Raw genomic sequence first — 22792 nt, 5'->3', positions numbered from 1 at the left:
TTATTGAATTTTGGGCTTATGCTGTGCAAACCTAGCGAGAAATTACCTTAATTAAATAATATTATAATTGAATTGAAAGCTTCCAAGGCTCCCTAGGGCTCCCTTTTGCCCTGGGGAAGACTATGGGAACCCTGCGACAGGGGGAGAGAAGTTTTTAAGAGTGAGAAATTGCTGCCAGATCACCAGGGGCAGTTCTGATCTCTTGCCAGGCTGATCTGGAAGCAGTTTTTGGCTATTAAAGGCTCCCACCTCCCCCAGGCTGAAGGTTTCCAAAGGTTTCTTCAGGGCAAAAGGGAGCTCTAGGCAACCTCAGAATCTGAAACCGGAGCAAAGGAAGCTTTCAGTTCATTTACAGGCACCAGATGATGATGCCATCCAACTTCATGACATGACTATGCCAACAGGAGTTTGCCCATTCTACATTGGAATACTTACTCTCGTGTAAAACTTCGGGTGATGGGAGATTTAACAGGAGCTGGCAATTCTTCCCATTCAGAAAGAGGTTTTATTTCTAGTGGTGCTGGTTTAACTATATAAAAGAAAGAAACAAGATTTGAAAGATATATATATATATATATTTTCCCCCTTCCCCCATGGAGTAGGATGAGAGAATGTAGTTCTCCTGCAGTACTACTGCAATCCTGCTATTCTGTTTCTTTTATCTTGCCAGTGAGAAAATAATTTCATAATGAAAATACATTTCTTTTAAATCAGAAAAGTCACTTCAGGCTCTGCTTTTATACATGTGTGTGACCTAACATTAAATAATACTAAATAATACTATTATAAACAACAACAACAATAATGGTACTTAATCCAATCTAAAGATTTAACTGCTATTTCTGAAAGCACACTAAAGGAGACTAAATATTTCTAAATCTCACTTTTTGGCCACTTTTATGTATATCTGAGTTGATTCAGGTTTATAGATACAATACTACAGTGCCAATCTGCACACAAACTGCTTTCTCTCGAGGATTTAGGAGAAAGAAAGAGGACTGACTTTGCTCCAACTTGTACAAACGTTTTTGATCCATCTGCCTTCTCTTACAAATGCAGAGTTCAACAGAAGTTTCTGCAACCATTAGTCAGGTCCAATTCTGTAAGGTACAATGGTAAATCTTCTGATGGAACATGCCCTAAACATGCTTTTCTGTGCTAGTTTTATGGGAAAAGGAGACAAATTTCTGTCCCTTTGAGTCTTGAGCTAGAGGTGTTGCTTAGGAAAGTGTCTCTCTGTTGAAAGTGGCTTTGAGTTGGGCTATTAAGAATCAGAGCTATAATTACTAACCTAACAACATAGTAACATCATTATAATGTTGTAACATCATTATAACCCTAACTAGGTTCTGGAATTATGTGATTAGATTTAGGACAGTCTTGCCAACAGTGCACATTAAAATTAATTGCGTAATTGCTATTTGTTTGAAAAAGGAACTTGGAGCAAACAACTATGTCCTAACATTGCCCTGCAATTAAAAATAAACAAATCCTTGTAAATGTTAACACCAACTATAACAGGACTGGTGGCAGTGTATCTGCAGACTAGTTTATTTATGGATAAAGATCAGATGTAAGCAATTTAAGGTATTCAGGAAATAAGCTGATCATGCACAATAATATTAAATGGAGATTCTTACAGTGCAAACTTACAGTGTCTACTTAAGTAAGCCTTACTGACTTCAACCAGAATTCCTCACACTTGACTATGTATAGGATTCGAGCATTTAGCAATTTATTTTATTTTTATTTTTTGAAAAAATGGACTTTTAAGATTTAGGAGATCAGCGTTTGGAAACAGGAGTCACTTCTGCAAATGCTCAAATATTGCAAAGGACTGGAGTGACATCTTTCAAAGATGCCTCCTTAAATATATTTTAGACTACTCACACTAATAATAGATCAGGTGACTATTATCTAGAATAATATATTTTTGAAGCTTCGACAACAGCTGGTAAGGCTGCCAGATCCCTTCAGAATATAAACCTGGGGCAAGGTAGCTCAACACTGAAGCATCTGCTTTGCATATAGAAGGTCATGGGGTTCAGCCTCAATATCTCCAGATCAAGTCATTTAAGAAGCCCTGCCTGAGACCCTGAAGAGCCTCTGCAAGTCACTATGGCCACACTGGGCTAGGCAAATCAATGGTCTTACTATAAGGCAGCTTTCAGAAAATTCTCAAATCAGTGTGTGAATATCAGGACAATGGATTTAACCCAAGTAAACGTACATTTGATTTATTAATTTTTACACAGATGAACGTCCCATAAATTTAAAATATTATTTTCTTTTAAATGCAAGTTAATACAATATATAGCTCTGTAAAGATGGTCAGAGGAATGTGTCAATGTTTTTCACAAAATCCTTAAAACGAGGTCAGTGTTTGCTGTTTGCTGGGATTTGAATTCTTTTGAAGCTTAAGTTTGTAGAGATAGCCCCAGTGCTTTGGCAAAGATTGGACTCAATAGCCCTTGGAGTTCCGCCCAGCTCTAAGAATAATTCATTTCTAACATAAGGTCACCCCTTCATGGTTTGCTGCCTTGTCGTGGCGAAGGGACTTGAGTAATTCAGAGAAGCTATGGGCTATGCCACGCAGGGACACCCAAGATGGAAAGGTCATAGTGGAGAGACCCGACTAAACTCAATCCACCTGGAGTAGAAATTGGCAGTGCCACTCCAGTATCTTTGCCAAGAATACCCCATTATCAGAAACAAAAGATATGATGCTGGAAAATGAGCCCCTCAGGTCGGAAGGCGTCCAACATGATACTGAAGAAGAGTGGAGGACAAGGACAAGTAGCTCCAGAGCTAATGAAGTGGCTGGGCCAAAGTCAAAAGGACGCTCAGCTGTGGCTCTGATCATCAGCTTCTTATAACAAAACTCAAACTTAAACTGAAGAAAGTAGGAAAATCCACTGGGCTAGTCAAGTATAATCTAAACCAAATCTCTTATGAATACACAGTGGAAGTGAAGAACAGATTTAAGGAACTAGATTTGGTGGACAGAGTGCCTGAAGAACTATGGATGGAGGCTCATAACACTGTACGGGAGGCAGCAACAAAAACCATCCCAAAGAAAAGGAAATGCAAGAAAGCAAAGAGGCTATCCAACAAGGCCTTACAAATAGCAGAGAAGAGAAGAGAAACAAAACGCAAGGGAGATAGGGAAAGTTACAGAAAATTGAATGCTGACTTCCAAAGAATAGCAAGGAGAGACAAGAGGGCCTTCTTAAATGAACAGTGCAAAGAAATAGAGGAAAATAATAGAAAGGGAAAAAATAGAGATCTGTACAAGAGAATTGGAGATATTAAAGGAACATTTTGTGCAAAGATGGACATGATAAAGGACAAAAATGGTAGGGACCTCACAGAAGCAGAAGACATCAAGAAGAGGTGGCAAGAATACACAGATTGCCAGAAGAAATGTCAACAACCTCAGATATGCAGACGATACCAGAAATGATGGCAGAAGGTGAGGAGGAATTAAAGAACCTCTTAATGAGGGTGAAAGAGGGGAGCGCAAAAATAGTCTGAAGCTCAAAATAAAAAAAACTAAGATCATGGCCACTGGTCCCATCACCTCCTGGCAAGTACAAGGGGAAGATATGGAGGCAGTGACAGATTGTACTTTCTTGGGTTCCATGATCACTACAGATGGTGACAGCAGCCACGAAATTCAAAGCCACCTGCTTCTTGGGAGGAAAGCGATGACAAACCCAGACAGCATCTTAAAAAGCAGAGACATCACCTTGCTGACAAAGGTTTCGCTCCATAAGATGGACCTCTCCATAAGAAGCACCAAATTTTTAGGAGAAGAAAACAAGAAAAAAATAATCTGTTTTCTTCTCCTAAAAATTTGGTGAGCCTTATGGAGAGGTCCATCTTATGGAACACACCCTAGGACCGTTTGGAGGCTCAGCCAGCCCTGCCCCCGGAGGCCAGAGGGGGTGAAATCGCCACCTTCAGGGACTCTTCTGAAGCTTTCCAAGCCTCAAAAGAGTCCCAGAAGGTGGCGATTTCGCCCCCTCTGGCCCGGCAGGGGGGTTGGGGGGAGCCTCCCAAGGGACCGAGTCTGCCTTCTAGGACCCTTGGGAGGCTTCCCCCACCCCCCAGGGTTCCAGTGGGGGCAAAATCGCCACCATCTGGGACTCTTTTGAGGCTTGGCAACCTTCAGAAGAGTCCCTGAAGGTGGCGATTTCGCTCCCTCTGGCCCCGCAGGGGGGAAGCCTCCCAAGGGTCCTGGAAGGCAGACTCGGTCTCTTGGGAGGCTCCCCCCACCCCCCATGGGGCCAGAGGGAGCGAAATCGCCACCTTCAGGGACTCTTCTGAAGCTTCCCAAGCCTCAAAACAGTCCCAGAAGGTGGCGATTTCACCCGTGCTGGCCCCGTGGGGGGGGGAGCATCGCAAGGGTCCTGGAAGGCTCACTCTGACCCTTGCAATGCTACCCCCACCCCCACCCCCCACGGGGCCAGCACGGGTGAAATCGCCAGCTTCCAGGACCTTTTGTGAGGATTGAAAGCCTCACAAAAGGTCCTGGAAGGTCGTGATTTCAACCCCGCTGACCACGTTGAGGGGTGGGGGAGCGTCGCAAGGGTCCTGGAGCCAGTGGGGGCGAAATTGCCACCTTCCTTCCATAAGACGCACAGATTCCCCCCCTTTTGGGGGGGAAGTGCATCTTATGGAGCAAAAATATGGTATGTTTTTTTCTGTAGTGATGTATGGAAGTGAGAGCTGGACCATAAAGGCTGACCGCCAAAGAATTGATGCTTTTGAATTGTGGTGCTGGAGGACGCTCTTCAGACTGCAAGGAGAACAAACCTATCCATTTTGAAGGAAATCAACCCTGAGTGCTCACTGGAAGGACAGGTCCTGAAGCTAAGGCTCCAATACTTTGGCCATCTCATGAGAAGAGAAGACTCCCTGGAAAAGACCCTGATGTTGGGAAAGTGGGCAAGAGGAGAAGGGAATGACAGAGGATGAGATGGTTGGACAGTGTCAATGAAGCTACCAACATGAATTTGACTCAACTCCGGGAGGCAGTGGAAGATAGGAGGGCCTGGTGTGCTCTGGACAATGGGGTCACAAAGAGTTGAGCATAACGTGACGACTAAACAATAATATAAAGTTTGCCAGAAAGGAACTGATGTGAACGGCATTCAGACACAGGGCTTTTGGGTAGTGCTGCTGTTTGCAGAGTTTCCAAATTCTTCAGTGGATTTACCAACAGAAAATCAAGTCATGTTTAAACAGATGTAACTGTTATGGCAAGATTTCCACATTACTGCTACTTAACAGGAGACAGGACAGTAACTGGAGACAGGTCACTAGAGGACATACAATATCTGAAAAGCAGAATTTGCTATAGATTATTGTTTAAAAAATATATGAACTCTTGAAGAGTCTGTCTAGATTTAACTATGTAGGTGAGTATTTCTGCCTCATAAGAAAGGCCATCAGCGTCTGAAAAAATTCTTATGATCTGAAAGGGAAAATGTTTGTAGAGCAGTTGTTCTCAATCTTGGGTATCCATTTATTCTTGGACTAAAACTCCTAGAAACATTCACCACTAGCTGTGTTGGCCAGAACTTCTGGGAGATGCAGTTGAAGAACATCTGAGGTCCCAAGGTTGGGAAGTGCTGGGCAGTGCAATATGTGGGACTCTTATTACATGCCCAACAGTCATTAGGCACAAGAACAAAACTTAATTTTAAGAAGATTCATCTCATAGTCTCTGCAGTGAAAGTTCTTTCTCCCAAATCTCCAGAATCGGGGACTGATTTTTATTTTCCACTCAATAAGGGAAGAAAAAGTCCCAGATTGGCATATACCTAAGGGCTGCTCTTTACTGCCATTCTACATTATAAACCCTGTATCAAATTAGGTTCCAGTTAGGTGTAATGCCCAAAAGGTACATATAATTTTTCTTCCCAAAGAAAAAGAACAGAAAAAAAATAGTACCAGTAGCTCACATATTAATGGCAACTGTATTTGATAACTTGAGAACTACAGGAGATACTGTATTTACTAGGAACGAAAATTCCATCATCCTAATTGCTAATGAAAAATCCACAAGACTAAATACATACTAAATAATGAATTGAGAGTTTTGAAATGGAAAAATATTGCTGCTTCTGGCATTATTAAATTCTGTCTCTCTCATGTGGCAATCCAGAATACACCAGCCCAGATCAACACTGCAACATTTGTTTTATGAGCAAGTGTTTTTTGAAAACCATACTAATATCAACATGATATGACAAACACTAGTCTCTCTTGTTGCAGGCTATTGTCACAAGACCAAATACGTATGTCTTCCAACATGACATTTTACATTAGAAAGTCACCTATACAAAGTATAGCAGGAAACCAAACCAATAGCTGACTGATCCTTTTACACATATGACATTCCAGCATATTTTTGGAGATGAGAGTTGCACAAAGGAATCCTAGCAATACGATATCTAGCAAATAAACATACTGAAATGGTAGGAGTAAAAATGACAGGTTTCATAAGAACTTTAGAAAAGTTTATCACACAGAGCCAGAGAGCATGCAGTGCTGAAGTACATACCCTTTCTTCTTGTAGTAAATTCACCTATGGTTTGTGAATCTGTTCGCTCTAAGCCATGTGGCTTAGGTCTTAAAATTTTAGGGCTCTGACCTGATTGGTAAAAAGAAGAGTCTTTCTTAATATAGGATTGTAGAAAATTAAAACCACTTGGGGGAGGGGGAAATGGAATCCTATAAACAAGCTGCCCAGACCCTTGCAGAAAGATGACATTTAGAAGCAAAAGCAAGCGACTGGCAGGAAGAGAACCAGAGTGTGGCTAAAGTACATGCTACAGTGTAAGCACCATACCCAGGAGGCATGCAAAAACTTGCTTGAAAGAACGAATATAGGCAGAAGACCATCAACAAGTGAGCCGTTATTCCTTCAACATTAATTACAGTAGACCTATTCAAGTATTGTAGATTTTGCATATACTTATATCCAGGGGAACAGTCTAACTGCTTTCCCCTTCAGTTTAAGGTTTTGTCCTCCTCCTACACATGGAGGGCAAGGAGCCTGACGATCTCTACCGTCCACAAGCACTCTCCTTATGAGACAGGAGGATTCCTAGGAAATGAGGGTCCTGCTGCCCATGGAAGAGGGTTCACGGACAGCAGAGAATCTCTACTCCAGACTCGTTACTCTCTGTATGTGTGACAAAACACACGGGTGAAGTGGGGTGTGGCTGGGCTGGATAGCTTCCCTTGACCCGGGGTGCCAATACACAACATTCGTAAGGTCTGAGTATACCTCAGATTGATAAGAAGAATGTACATAGTGGTTCTCAAAAGTGCCAGCAAGTATGCTGTGAGTGAGCCAGTGTGGTGCAGTGAATAGAGTTATGGAACAGATTAGGCCTCAGGAGTCGTGGGTTCAAATCCCCACTCAGCCATAGAAACTCACTAGAGGGGCAGCCGTAAAAACTACTCCTCAAATATTTCAGTCCTTGAAAACCCTTGGTTGCTTTAAGTAACATATCAAGTAAGGGGTTGAAGTGTGCTCTAAAAATAAAGTTACTAAGTAGAATGCATCTACCACTCTTAAGTCTGTCAGAGGCCTTGTGCAGCATAATAATACACTCTCTTCCCTGCTTATATATGGGCGGGAATTTCACCCTGAAAGAAAGAATGGATACATCTGAATGACCCCAATGCCACCTGCACTATAGCTGAGAGATATAGAGGAGTCCCAGAAACATCATTATTGTCCAGAAAGTCTGAGCCTATCCTAAATGATTGTGCAAATGGGATACTAAGAGGCACTGCAACTAAAAGTGATGGATACCGTTCTACTTTCATAAGAAAAAATGTCTGCCTGCTATTCTGGAAGCTGATTGATATCTCTCCACAGCCTTCTCTCTCTCTCTCTATCTCTGTGGGGGGTGGGTGGGTGGGGGGTGTTTCTTTCCTTCCTCTCTCCTTAAATATATTTTTCCTGATATATATTTCTGCTATATCTGCTATATTAATATTTTTAAAAGCTCCAATATTAGAAGATGGGGGAAGCGATGAACTACTGAATAAAAGACATTTAAGTTGTACAGAAATTTATTTATTTATATACATTTATTTGTCCTGAAATCTATTTTAATATGGCCACTAAGATAGGTAACCATATCAGAATGTCTATGGACTATGCTTATTTCTCTGCCTTTGGGAATCTCCTTTATTCTTCATTTATTCCAAGTAAAACATCCTCTCTGTAAGATTCCAAGGTACAGACTAAATGCCATGTATGTGTCTCCATTGTCCTACATTAAAATGATAGTCATCTAAATACAGTAGGACCCCCATATCTGCCAGGGATTGGTTCCCACTACAGATACTGAAACTGTGGATAACAGTGAACATATGTATGCATGTATACATATGAAAATAATGTGTGGTCTGACATGCATTATTATTGAATGTATGTGCAGTGAAAGACACATGCTTGATGGATAGAGGTGGAAGTCTCCTAGTGGATGCAATGGTACCATATCTTCGTGTTGTGAAAATTCATGAGGATGTCTTCTGGGGATGGCCAGGCTATGTAATGCCAAGACTAAAGAAGAGCAACAGTGTAATATGCTAATTTTGTCCCAAAAGATTAGATGGCAGCCACAATCTTATGGAGATACCTCTGACACTGGACTAAATAAGCCCCTAATTCTTTTAACTGCTGAAACATTAATTTCATATAAAACTATTTCAGATACTTAATGAGAGAGATGCAAAGGTTTTTTTTTAAATCTTGAATTGCATTCACTTCCTTTTATCAGTTAACATCTATTTATTGCCATTAATGGTCTATCATAAGGGCAGGCAAGCAAGGAACAAAATGGGATCAAGTTTGGTGGGTGATTTGCAGTGGATCAGCTGGGATTCATGACTCAAAGTAAGCAGCATGAAGACAACATACTATTCCATGCACCTCACTAAAAACTTGTGAGAGGACTATTAGCTTAACATTTCTATTGAGCTAGACAGTGTTCAGTGGCATATATTTGTTTTACTTGAAGTGTACCCTTTCCATGAGATGTTGGATTCTGGTGGATTCAAGGGTTCTGCTAACAATCAAAGTAGATCCTACAAGAACTGAAATATACCCAAACTTAATATGTTTGTTTTTAAAAGGACTAAAATCAGTATGTGAGGAAGGGTGTATGTTACTTATTGCTGTCTTCACGTGCAGAGCAGTAGCATGAGCGAAGGTGCATTTGCTACAGGTAGAATCTGTCAGGAACCTGAAAAAGCAGGGCTCCCAGATCCAGGCAGAAAGAATACTGACTTCAGATTCTTGCTCTCGGAGAATTACAATGCAAGGAGTGGGCCTGGCAAAGGCACCTTCTTGTGACCTGACTAGGAAACTAGTGGGATGGTCTAGTGCCATCCCATCGAAATATAATTGTGTAGGTAGTGTACACCAACCTAAATACCAGTATATCACAAAAGACTGTTTAGAGATAGTGTCACAACAACACTGAAAAAAGATATTCCAATACCGTCTAGTGACCAACTTTCCAGTTTTATTCTATGCATGCCTTTTCAGAAAAAAGCCTCACTGAAATCAATGAGACTCCCAAATCAGAGTATACAAGATTGAAGTCTCAGTCACTGAAAAAAGAGTGAAAAATATCCATATTCCACCTACAAGTCATTCTGGAATACAGAACTACCAGTGCCTTTCACCTTGTCTTTTCTTGCTATAGTCAATTATAAGGTCTCTTCCGTACAGCTGCCATTACTTCTAAAGTACAAGGCACTGAAGCAGTGATGTACAAATCTGAACTCAATTATTTGAGATACAAATATAATTTAATGACTAATAACAATTATTTTATGCATCTAGGAGTGGAGTGGTCCAGGTTCAAATCCACTTTCAACCATGAAGCTGAATGGATGACTTTTTGCCAGCCACTTCATCTCAGGCTGGGCTATCACATGTGGTAGCTATGAGGATAATAATGAGGAGGATAAATTTCCTTGGAAAAAAAATGGGATATAAACATGATAAATAAACTCAACTTTTCAAATCTGATTGAACGGGCCTAGACTTATTAATACCCAAGTAGTACTAATTTACTAGGGACCTGGTGGCGCTGCGGGCTAAACCGCAGAAGCCTGTGCTGCAGGGTCAGAAGACCAAGCAGTCGTAAGATCAAATCCATGCGACGGAGTGAGCGCCCGTCGCTTGTCCCAGTTCCCGCCAACCTAGCGGTTCGAAAGCATGCAAATGCAAGTAGATAAATAGGGACCACCTCGGTGGGAAAGTAACAGCGTTCCGTGTCTAAGTCGCACTGGCCATGTGACCACGGAAGATTGTCTTCAGTCAAAACGCTGGCTCTATGGCTTGGAAACGGGGATGAGCACCGCCCCCTAGAGTCAAGCACGACTGGACAAAAATTGTCAAGGCGAACCTTTACCTTTACCTTACTAATTTACTAGTCTGTAGGCATACCCAGTCATTTGTTCTATTAGTTTTCTGTGTGATGTGACTACTCGCTTACAATAATCTAAAATTTGGAGTCATCTTGAAAATGGGCTAAAGGACAGAATATGCATTTTAAATAAAGAAAACCTTATTTAAAAGTGGAGTGTTTTATCAGGCTCAGGAGAACTCAGTTCCTACAAATGTGCAACACTACACATCCTGATTTAGGAATAAGTCCCACCGAATCAAGTGGGATTGTGCTGTACAATCATTTATCAATAGTGCAACGTACCGTTTTGTCAGGGTTTAGCTAGTTTACTACAAGTCCTTAAATCTACAAGACACCCTGACCCTAAGAGAAGCTGAAGAAGTTCAAAGCATGAAAGCATTGCCTGGTTTGGGACAATCTTCTCCCCCACCAGTCTCTCCACACCATTCCCAGAGCTTGGGATACTCTTTGGACTACAGCGGCCAAATCCTGCAGCCAGTAACACCACCACCCCAAAGCTCAACCCATACTCCATCCCAAAAGGTTAAGGATATATTCCCAACCTATTAGTACAGCTTTGGAGGTGGGGGCACAAATAGATGGGCTGAAGAAAAGGGAGTGGGAAAACTTTTCTCTATCAGCCTCCTTAATTTCTCCTAGGATCCAATCCACAGACAGTTACAGTGGTGCCTCGCTTGACGAGGATAATTCGTTCCGTTCAAATCGCTGTTAAGCGAAATCCTCCTCAAGCGAAACGAAAAAGCCCATTGAAATGAATTGAAAACCGGTTCAATGTGTTCCAATGGGCTAAATACCTCATCGTAAAGCAAAGATCCTCCATAGGGCGGCCATTTTCCAGTGCCTGTATAGTGAGGAATCCATCCTAAAGCACAGCGGGGAGCCATTTTGCACAGCGGGCGGCCATTTTAGAGTCGCCGATCAGCTGTTTTAAAATCATCGTCTAGCGAAAAATCAGTTCCCAAAGCAGGGAACCGATCATCATGAAGCAAATTTTTCCTATTAGAACATCGTTTTGCAATCGCAAAAACCTCATCATCAAGCAGTTTCATGGTTTAATGAGGTAATTGTTAAGCAATGCACCACTGTAATTGAGTCATACAACGTCTCTTGAGTAAACCACCAAAGAAGCTAAAGGACTAACAGTGATACTCATATGTATTCCTACATATGAAATGCCATATGAAATGCCTACATATGAAATCCTAGTAAAAACAGATGGATAAACTAGAAAAAGTACTGAATCTCTATTTTAACATGGAGAGAAAGACAGTGCACAAAACCTCTTTGAGATTCAACTTCAAAAATATTTCTTTCCTATTTCAGCTCATATAAAGTGGGTACAATTTACACATAAATTTTAATGTACTATAAAAGCCGTTATCTTTCCTCACTGGCATGCAACTGTCCTCTTCCTGTAGTTTTTGCTGTAAGTGTGAATCTCTAAGAAAACAAAAAAATAAATAAATAAATCTCAATCATTTACTGTGCTGGAAAACCCCAGGCCACCAGGAGTTTCCATTCCAATTTCAAAAACATGACAGTTTATTGACATGGCTTTGTAACTATATTGCCATCAACTGATTTAATGAATTATTGGGTCTTCACCTTAATATTACTCATAACTGCAAACTGTCAACACAATTCCATTAAAGTGAAGAGGATAATAACAATCTTAATGACAGTGGTCAGCTACCAAGAAAACCCCAATTTCAAACATCATCCTTCTGAGACAGCACTTCCACCTGGGAGCATACTTTGTTGTTATTTATTGCGAAATAATGACTTGAATAGGAATGTGTTGTCTTTGTGTGAATGTGTGTTTGTATGTGTGTGTGTGTGCTACGTCACATAATTTATGTGATAGTTTGAAAGTATCAAATTTATGTGATAGTTTGAAAGGATCAAAGTTGTTCTGCATTAATATCAACACTACCCAATGGCACAGAGAAGAAATAAAGGTTTCCCCAAGCAGAATCCCAATTTGATAGTGATACTGCCTCCAACATGGCATCACCAACACATGCAAGCTTCTGAAAGGTTAAAGCAGCAAAAAGCAGAATTGCTACATATGCACAATTCAATTTACAGTACTGTCGAAAATATAACTGAAATAAAATTTATTTCTGGCATATATAAAAAACATGCTGTTGAGTATTGAGTATAGGAATACTGGGGGAAAGACACTTTCCTGTCTCTGTACTCATCTGGATCCATATTTGTCCTTCCATGAACAGAAGAGATCCTTCCATTCACAAAAGGACTTGGATTCAGCAGAGTCTCCCTGCTAAGGAGGTTGACATTTTTTTCTGATTCTCTGTCTCCCTGCAGCCCCCATGCTGCCTTCCATCCTGGCCTACAGGAGCTTCCAACTCAATGAAACAAGTTTTTTTTGGGGGGAGGGGGGGTAGTTGCAGAGGGAATATAAGGCTGCAGGAGGAAAGGTGAATAAGAGAATATTGCTACCTCATCCCCTTCTTCCAGCTCAGCAGAATTAAACCCTACCCAATTAGGTCAGAATGAGTAACAGCAATGCATTATTACACTGTTGACTTTGCAGTTTCAATATACATTTCCAAAGTTTTAGAAACTGATAGAGGCTCCGCCACATTTAAAAGAGATGAATGGCATGATACCAAATACACTATCATAGCAAACTATTTGCTTACTCCCCTTGAAAGAAACATGGATAAACTCATACCTTTAAACTGTCAGTAGTAATTGCTAAACCATCAACTGCAAAAGGCACATTCATACTTATGAACTGCAGATTACTTTAATGTGAACAACTGAGAATGCAAGACTGCTACCTTTCAGCTTATGATTAACCACAAACTTTTTTTAAAATTAGTACAATATTTACTATAGCAGGATCTGCATATTGTTTACTGAAAAGTAAGAATCCTGGCTGTCACAGATGCTTCTTATCACACCACTGCAAAATGAGTCATGTGAGTGCAAAACAAGTAAGACTGAAGTAGAGGGGAGGCAGGCACATGATATATGGAAGCTCTACTCCAACAGCCCCATGTGCTCTGGCTTCTCTAGAGATGTTGGTGCATTTGCCCAGGCAGTTTGTACACTCAAGAAGGGGGATAACTCTCTGCCCCACTTGGTGATGAGATGCCCAAATCCATAAACCATGACAGCCCTTTTAGCTTGAAGATCTAAAAGGGACTTTTCAATGTGTTTAGATGAATATACTCATAAGCCTCTCCACACTCAGGGAGACTGACTTATAAGTGTTTCAATCCATGGATATGGTAGTTAAGGCGTTCAGCTGAATGCACATACCATCATTTTGAATATGATCCTTCAGAGACAGCACTTGCACCAGGGAAACTATTTTTTAAACTTTTTTACTTGTGTGTGTGTGTGCGTGCACGCACATGTGCTATTTTACATGATTTATGTATTTGTTTGAAAGCATCATACATATAAGCTCTTTTAGATTTCCATGCTCAAAACATGAAGATCTTGAGAGAAGCAGACCACGCAGGGGATACTGGGACCAGGTCTTGCATATGCACCTACATCCTTTCCCGATTTACTCTGCCGCCCAGAGTAGACCTTTGGTCTAGATGGGCGGGTAGATGTCTAATAAATAAATAATTTCGCCCAACTCCTGTAGCAGGAGGATTTTTGTGTGAAGCTTCTGTCTGAACTAGGGAAGGGCAACTGGCTACTTGTACTTTCTTACACAATCAAATTTTGCAAATTTGCATCTATTCTGATTTTAAAAATTGCTAAAATGACATCTCCAACTGTCCTTACTTTCAATCTATATCTCTGCCAGCATGTGTATCTGCTAGGCTTACCAAATATGTTGAAAGTCTTCAACCTGGATTCTGTAGGAGGACGTATTTTCTGATCCATTTACAATTATGTTACCAATTATGAGCAGCAAAATCTTTCAGGTAATGAGGGGGGCGGAAATCCACCAATATATTCAATGTTTCTGTCTATCGTTTGTAGAAGAAAATAAGACAGCAACATTGAATATATTGATGACTGTTATACAGAGTTTTTTCCTCCAATTAATTGAAAGATTATGCTTCTCATAACTGGTAAAAAACCCACTTATTTTTGTTGTCTGTTTATGGTTTGTAGGAGAAAATATGGAGGGCACAGAAGGAGTGTCCCCGAAGAATGGAAAAGCATTGTGTGTACACTCAAGCACCCCCTGGGCAACAGCATGCAGCTGGCTGATCTTTTGCTTCCAAAAGGGTTGGAATGTAAATTTGCTAGATCTTCTTTTGTACAAAGTCTAATTATCTTAACATTTCAATTTGTTTTTTTCAATTTTACCTATATTTCTTATACATCCATATTTTTTTTAAACTGTGCAGTGCGAAGGAAGGAAGGAAGGAAGGAAGGAAGGAAGGAAGGAAGGAAGGAAGGAAGGAAGGAAGGAAGGAAGGAAGGAAGGAAGGAAGGAAGGAAGGAAGGAAGGAAGGAAGGAAAGCTAGGAATTGGGGAAGGGAGGGCAGCAAATATAAAGAACAATCATCAAACATACTACGCCACAGGCAGTATCTGCCTCTCTTTACCTTTCCTGTCTGGTTTAAGGTTCCTATCCACAGGTGGCGGTTCACATTCTGCAACAGGAACTGGCCTTCGGGGAGGGGTCTTTGGGCTGGACCTAAAGCCCATGTGTGCTGGTGGAGGGACTTGCATTCCAAACAGTGAAAAGTCAAAGGTGCCAGGAGTCATTGGCACATAGTTCGTCATTTCTTGGATTGGTTCAGTAAAACTACTAGAATGCTGCCGTGGAGGAGAGTTTGGGTTCATGGGGACATAGTTTTCATCCAGTTCTTCATTTGAAACACTTCCCAAAGTCAGGTTTTTGTTTTTCTAGAAACAATGAAAACAAAAAAATAAATAACAACAAGAAACTAAATAACATTCAAAGCTAAAGAGTTCCCCAGCCCTCTGGTAACCAAATTACCATATAACTGACAGTGCCAAGACATCTGCCTCTTGCCTACAGTATTTTAAGAGATCCAGGGTCCATCCTTATTTTGGTGAGACAGAATTCCCCCACACACTGTGGTGTACTGAATAACATCTTCAAATAGCTAGAATCCCTTCATTCTTTGTTTTGATAACTGACTGGCATAGTTGTACACAATAGGCAGACTTCTGATATGATGGCAGTTTTGCAGCCTCCTATGTCCTGAAATATATGACTATGGGCAGACAGTGATCTGGAGCAGGGACATGCCTCACCTGAAATACTACAGTAAGTTGCCTCCAGCCCCTGCTTAAACCACAAGTTAACACAATCCACCACTATATGAAGCTGAAATCCATTCATTGATCCATCCATTAATCCATTCATTAAATTTATATACTGCTCCCATTAGTGCCAAGACACTAGCCTGGGTGGTTTACAATCATGAGAAATTATGGTTGGAATCTTATTGGTGTTTGTAGAAAGTTTACATAACCTGCCATGGCTAACTGCAGCTAATTGATGAGATGCTGGGACACATCTAAGTTGCACAATCAGGTGTATGACTAGGAATGTAACCAAGATACACCCTGACATCAGTTAGACACAGATAGCTGCAATGAATTATGCAAAGCTTAGGTAAACACTAACAGGATTCTGGCCAATGAATTGTGCTGTGTTTGTATAGCCTGTTTGTATGTGCTGGACTCCCACCTGATTCAGCTGTAGGACCAATGTCCATGCTGGTTGGGAGCAACCGGAACTGTACACCACCACAGCTGGAGGATGCTATGGTGAAAAATTAGTGCAAAGCATTCCATATAAACAGTACCCCGCCTTGCTTCATATCAAAGATTATAAGGGCATATAAGGGCAAGGGAATTTTGTCATTAACACTGAAAATGTTGACAATCAAAATCAAACTTACAAAGTGGTTATGAAAGCCTTCCAGTGAGCTTGATCGGTCATTCGGAAATGTTCGTGGAATATAATAGCAATCTTGAGAACTATTATCTAAAGAAAAGGGGAAGAAAGAAAGCATTTCCTTTATATTCACTTTCTATTTCATGACTGGCCATTTGGAGGCTTAAATTCCTTATTTTTAAATGGAGTAAAAGTACTAAAGAGGATGGGAGTTGGCAGTGGGGAATCAATGTAGGTATGAGGCTACCCTGTCTACCTTTGCTTTGAACATAACTCAGTGGTAACACTACTGATTGTTTTGAGTTACAAGCAGTGCACACAGAAGCCAGATTAGTATATATTTAAAGTGACCTTTGCAATGCCTCCAAACACATCAGGAATGGAAATGTTGCATACCATATAAATAAGCACTATATTAAGTAAACAATATACAACGAGATGTAGAGAATGTAAATATAAGTTGATGCTCACAAAGGGTCACAGAAGAAACTGCTGCAGTGCGGGCTTGCATCACAAAATAGCCTAACAGCAAATATTCGGGGGATTTGTAAGCAGGTATGCCATTTGTAAGCAGGTATGCCCACCTTTAAATTGGAAAGAACCAATGTGGAAAAAAAAACTCCTAGTATTTTTGTCTGCTTCTAGATTTTACGGGTGCAGACAGACATCATTAGAAGTTTTGTCCTCACCCCAGCCTCCTTCATTTAGAAACTTACAGTACCCACAATTGGAAGACACAGTTCTCTGCCCTCACAAACCTTAGTGCCAGAGTGTCTTTTACTTTCATTTCTCAAGAAATCACTGCAAAATACTTGAGAAATAGGTTTGCTTTCACTTCTTTCTCTGGCAAGCAGAAACCTAGCCTTTTGCTTTCTAATCCATAGGAGTAAATGGGACTCCAAATACTAGCTATTATTATTACATATATTTGGAACTACAGTGGTGCTTCGCTTAACGACGATAATCCCTTCCAGGAAAATCACTGTTAAGCGAAACGTCGTAAAGCGAAATTTTAAAAAACCATTGAAACACATTGAAAACCGTTCAATGTGTTCCAATGGGCTAAAAACTCACCGTCTAGCAAAGATCATCCATACGGCAGCCATTTTCGCTGCTTGTATAGCGAGGAATCCGTCCCTAAGCACAGCGGGGAGCCATTTTAAGCACCCAGCGGCCATTTTGAAAACCCGACGATCAGCTGTTTATGGTTGTCGTAAAGCAAAAATCGGTTCCCGAAGCAGGGAACCGATCATCGCTAAGCGAAATTCCCCCATTTAGACCATCGTTTTGCGATCGCAATTGTGATCGCAAAACATCATTGTAATGCAGGGTAATCGTTAAGCGGGGCACGACTGTATCACATTCGGATATATATTGGAACTAGCCCAATATGGTGGCATTATTTGGTGAATTCCAAATATTTCTGAATACAAAACCACATCCCTATAATGAAACACCAGTGAAGTCTATGTTAAAACAGAGCCACAACAAGACCAACCTTTGCGGAATATATTCAAATCCGTGGTGGAAATAGTGTTGCTGCGTGAAGGAGGCATGCCCCCTGTAGGGATGCAGTAGCTATTATCTGTGTCTGAGGAAGTGCGCGAGATGTTACAAACGTCCACGGGTGAGCGGTCTGATGGGTAATGAGGTTTCGGTGGCCGAGGTGGAGGAATATCTGGAATTTTTTCTAGTTTTGAACTATGCGCCAATGAGCCTTCTGGAAAAGTTCGTGGAATCTGGTAAGTACTTCCAGGTGTAGGAGGAATGTCATAACTAATGGAGAGATGCCTCAGTTGTGCATCAAGAGAAGAGGCGGTAGATGAGGCACTGAAAACATGTTGCTCTCCATCTGTGTCTGTCCCAGAAGGAGATGCCTTAGGTAGAACATCTTGTGAATAACTCCGTGGCAAATTATAGAGGCTGCCATCTACTGATACTGAGGCAGCCCTTGGTGGGGGAGAGTCGTACACACTTTGTTGCTGAAAAAATCCATTGACCGCGTGCTTATTCAGTGATTGTATAGATGTTTTGTGGGAAGGCACATTATCATTGCAATCTGTTTCAGAAGAGGCCGCCTTCAGTCCATCAGCCTGCAACCTAATTGCAAGATTTCAGAAAAGAAAAAGAATGTATTGACTTGTCCAAATTATTCTAGAAACAAATGCTCTGGAGAGTAAGATGCCTCAAAGAGTGGATCAAAATAGCATGCCACAATGACTTTTGTTTCATGTGATTTACCATCATGCAGTCATAGCATAGCAAATGGACTTTCACACAGATACTGGTTGGAAAAGTAAGAAATGTCTTTCTGTGTTATGTCATTTTGGGAGCCAAAGAGCAGGCATATCTGAATGATGCACTGTTTTCTCCACAACAAAACCTGGAAATGTTATCTTTTTGGACTGCAACTCCCAGAATCCTGCAGCCACCCTCTGGGAAATCTGCAGTCCAATAAAGTATATTTTCTAGCCTCAGATCCACATTGCTTTGTGGAGGCCCCAACTCCAATTCTTTCTTGCAGAACCATAAGAAACTATAAGGAAGGTCTATTAGGTGACGAGGCAACCAACATGAAATTGACACAACTACGGGAGGCAGTAGAAGATAGGAGGGCCTGGCGTGCTCTGGTCCATGGGGTCACGAAGAGTCGGACACAACTAAACCAGTGGTTCTTAACCTTTGTTACTCAGATGTTTGAACTGCAACTCCCAGAAACCCCAGTCAGGACAGCTGGTGGTGAAGACTTCTGGGAGTTGCAGTCCAAAATTCCTGAGTAACCGAAGGTTAAGAACCAGTGAACTAAACGACTAAACAACTACGATGATTAGGTGACACTCACTGAATTAACGTCTGCAATGCTAATTCACAGGCAGCAATGTGGAATTCAAGTTGACTCTTAATACCATTGTCAGTGCCGGATGTGTTGGCCTCATCTTTAGTTAGAAATAAGATTTGTAAGTACTATTTCTTTTAAGTTTTCTTTGTTCACGAAATAAACACAAAATTGATTGTGCTTTGTTGTAATGTTTGGAAATATTACACTGACCAAGCACTTCAATTACGATCTCCAATAATTCCCTTAGTATTTACACATAAGTTATTTTAAAAACCCATCATACAATTAAAGGAAAGATCCCACATTACACAGGAACTAGAATTCTCCCCATATTCCACACCATGCAGCATGTGTTTAGTAACTTCAGTTTGAAACACTGAACAGTTGCAAAACTGTCATACATGAGATACAAACATTAACCACACTTGCTTCATGTGTAGAATCAGAAAAGTGAACATGAATATATTAAAAGATTAGATCTTGACATTTTTTACTATAATGGGATTAGCATAGTGTCTGTTGTGTAGCGGGAGTACCAACTTTTCACTGGAAAGAAGCAACATGGCAGAATGGAAAGACTGTGGGGCAGGCACTGCTGCCTTCAGTTCTACAAAATACCCAAAACTCTTCTGCCATTTTTCTTAAATCATAAAATATCTACATAAACATTACAACAAATGGCTCCACTCTTCAAGCCCCACCTCCTAATTGTACTTTCAGACACTTCAAGATACAGTTATCTGCATTACTTATTAAAATGCACAGCACAACATGCAGAACACACAAATATACACAAAGAAACTGAAATGGTTTCAAGCAAGTTATTGCTCGTGGTTAAATCCAACACAGAAGTCTCAAACAATTCTCATTACACTCACTGCAATGGAACTTTTTTACTTTCAAAATCTTCCAGCAGTAAATATTCTTCCCCTTCTTCTGAAATAGTGTAGGAGCTGGTTCACAAGCACATGATGTAAGTGGAGAGAGACCCAAAATACAAATTAGCTTTCTGATATCTAAGTGTTTTCTAAGCAGAAAACTTTTTATCTCTTAATAGAAGCACTGATTTTAAAAATATCATTTAAAAAGCAGAGAGTACTAGTTGTAAAGGCAGGTAAATAGTTTTGACCTTTCATCTCACACCAGATTCTCAGGCAAGCATGAGGATCATAATCCATTTAGAGTTAAGCCCAATAAAGCCCACTAAAATCTCACTAAAATTTTGACTGCAGAAAAGTGTGATGACACCGTTGCATCAGCAGCCCTAATGCAACTTTAAGATGCTGGTCATTACCTTCAAAACTCTAAAGAGTTTGGGATTCATATTTATAGGGCTATCTTTTCCCACGCAATCCTGTTTGCTCGTTATGACTGGCTTCTGCAGCCCTCCTGGACACCGAAAGCTGACTTATAGTAGCCAGGCCAATAATCCAGGTAGCCCAGAATTGCCAAACCTGACTGGCAGTGGCTTTACAGCGCTTTGGTCAGGAATCTGTCCTCAACCCACTTGAAGATTCCCTGGTACTCCCGTTCAAGTATTAAGTGGGGCCAGTCTGCTTGGCTACCAGAACTGGATGAGACTGGATGCCCTGTTGCATTCTAAGGCGTCAGTGGGAAGAATAGGCAAGTAGAGAGCATCATGCACGTGGAACCCTCTGCCACAAGAACTGAACCCCACCTTTTTGTCTGTGGTTTACTGGCAAACTAAAAGCATTTGTTTCACACCAGTGCGTGATTCTTGTTTATCTTGGCCTATGGTGGGTGTGATTTCTCTCCCTCTTGACATTCATCTTTTTTAGAATGATGGTGGGTTATTTTTATCTTTGCATCTTTTTTTTCCTCAGATGCTTTTGAACAACTCCTTTGGGAAGGGGAAAAGTGGAGGACATCTATTTTTAGATAAACAAATAATAAACAGCCATCACCTAGGCTCCAGCGATGGTTCTTTTTTTAAACAAATTATATAAGAATAAGGAAAACAACAACATGGTAGTCACATAGCGTACGGACTTCTCACAAATCCATCCAATGCAAAGTCTATTCAAGACTGAAGAGCAGAGGGTGGCTACAGGAAAAGGACAACAAGGCAACTGCACTTTTCATAGTTGTGTGGAAGAAGGACCTTCAGCAGTTGTAACTCACTAGGCACACTGTTCCTGCTGAAATGTCCTCTTCCAGGCAATTCTGAAAACTAGAGGGCCTTGACCTCCTTTTCAGGTGGCCACTTAAATGAAACAAGCATGAACTACCACTGTAGTAGGATGGCCACGAGAAAGAGGACAGGGCTCCTGTGCCTTGACTATTTGTGTGGATGAGGATATATTCTGCACATGTACTTCGTGCAACAAGATTTTAAGCAAAAAAATTGTAGAAGCAGGACCCTCCTCCCAAAAGGCTCTGAAGTACTTTGCAACAAGTGACACATGAGCTGAAAGCACCTTGCCACAGCTGTCTTCCTCAATATCTTAAGGGGAAAAAAATATGGACTAGAAAGTTACCATTTACCTTGCTGGTTCAGGCTTCTTGCTCTGACAGTTGACTAGTAACAGGTAGTCTTGTGGATCCTCTTGACTTGAGGCAGACTCTAACGGTGGGATGTTGATGAGTTGATAGGGAGGTGGCAAGGATGCTTCAGGTTGTGTGGATGGTAGAGAAGTGTTGACAGCTGAGGGTAATTCAACAGGTACCTGCAGAGAACTGCCAGGTGGCTTCACAGCATCTACAAACACAAAAGCGTACAATAGTGTCAATCCATTGAGATATTTCATCTTGTTAAATGAGGGTTGAAACCTGATAAAATAACTTTAAAGTCATGATTGCATTGCAGGCTTTTTAAGCTACCATTGTATCATCCAGACTACACCTAGCATCATATGAACTCAGGTGTTACGTAGAGGCAGGCTTGTTTAGGGATCTCCAAGTCGGGCTAGGAAAGAACCACATATGGAAGTTTAGAAAGCCACTGTCAGAGTTCACAATATTGGGCTAGAGGGACCCATAGCCTGTTTCACCTAAGGCAACGGTTTGTTTGCTTGTTTGATTGATATTTATTCTGCCCCTTTAGTGAAAAACACTACTCTGGGCAAGTTACAAATAAAACCCAGAACCCCCCACCCCCAAAAAACAACCCAATTAATATGGAGGTTCACTAATCCAGATCTAAAATCAACACAATAAAAAAATCACAAGAAAGAAAAAATGTTAAAAATTAATATAAACATGTTACCGACGATGTTATTAAAGACAGCTTTATGTAATTCATTAACCTCCTAAATATCAGGAAGAAAGAAGCTTGTTTCAAAGACTGGAGGCCACCAGCAAGAAGACTGGATTCCCTGTTGTCACCTTTTTGGCCTTCCTTGGTGTGGCTACCTTAGGAGCAAGGATTGAGAGGAGTGGGTGAAAAGGATAGCTGCTTTATGAGAGAGACATTCCAATAAGTATCAAGGTCCTAAACCTTTAATGCTTTATTTTATTTTATTTTATTCATTTCCCTGCCTTTCTACTTGAAAAGAACCCAAAGCGGCTTACAACAGTGAAAGACAATATTTGAAGTTGGAAACAATGAGTGTACAACGGTGGATAACATCATTAAAGACAATATTT

At 40.9% G+C, this 22792-nt stretch overlaps 1 protein-coding gene across 7 annotated transcripts in view; it reads right to left on the bottom strand.

The window, feature by feature from the left end:
• The window catches only part of GAB1 (GRB2 associated binding protein 1), a 112996-nt gene that overhangs the window by 5048 nt on the left and 85156 nt on the right, over positions 1-22792 (bottom strand). For 3 of the 7 annotated variants that reach the window (XM_020783048.3, XM_078394740.1, XM_078394739.1), the window contains exons 3-8: positions 21692-21905; positions 17846-18447; positions 16352-16437; positions 15020-15323; positions 6572-6661; positions 436-529 (exon numbers count right to left, since the gene is read on the bottom strand). In XM_020783048.3, coding sequence (XP_020638707.3) covers positions 436-529; positions 6572-6661; positions 15020-15323; positions 16352-16437; positions 17846-18447; positions 21692-21905 — 1390 coding nt within the window. Of the gene's footprint in view, positions 1-435; positions 530-6571; positions 6662-15019; positions 15324-16351; positions 16438-17845; positions 18448-20064; positions 20140-21691; positions 21906-22792 lie in introns of all 7 variants that reach the window. The other 4 variants (XM_020783049.3, XM_078394741.1, XM_073001614.2 and 1 more) reach the window with 3 other exon arrangements.

Source organism: Pogona vitticeps, chromosome 5 (genome assembly GCF_051106095.1).
Source record: "Pogona vitticeps strain Pit_001003342236 chromosome 5, PviZW2.1, whole genome shotgun sequence".
Lineage (NCBI taxonomy): Eukaryota > Metazoa > Chordata > Lepidosauria > Squamata > Agamidae > Pogona > Pogona vitticeps.
Note: the sequence above shows the minus strand (reverse complement) of the source record. Positions and strands in the feature narration are given on the sequence as shown.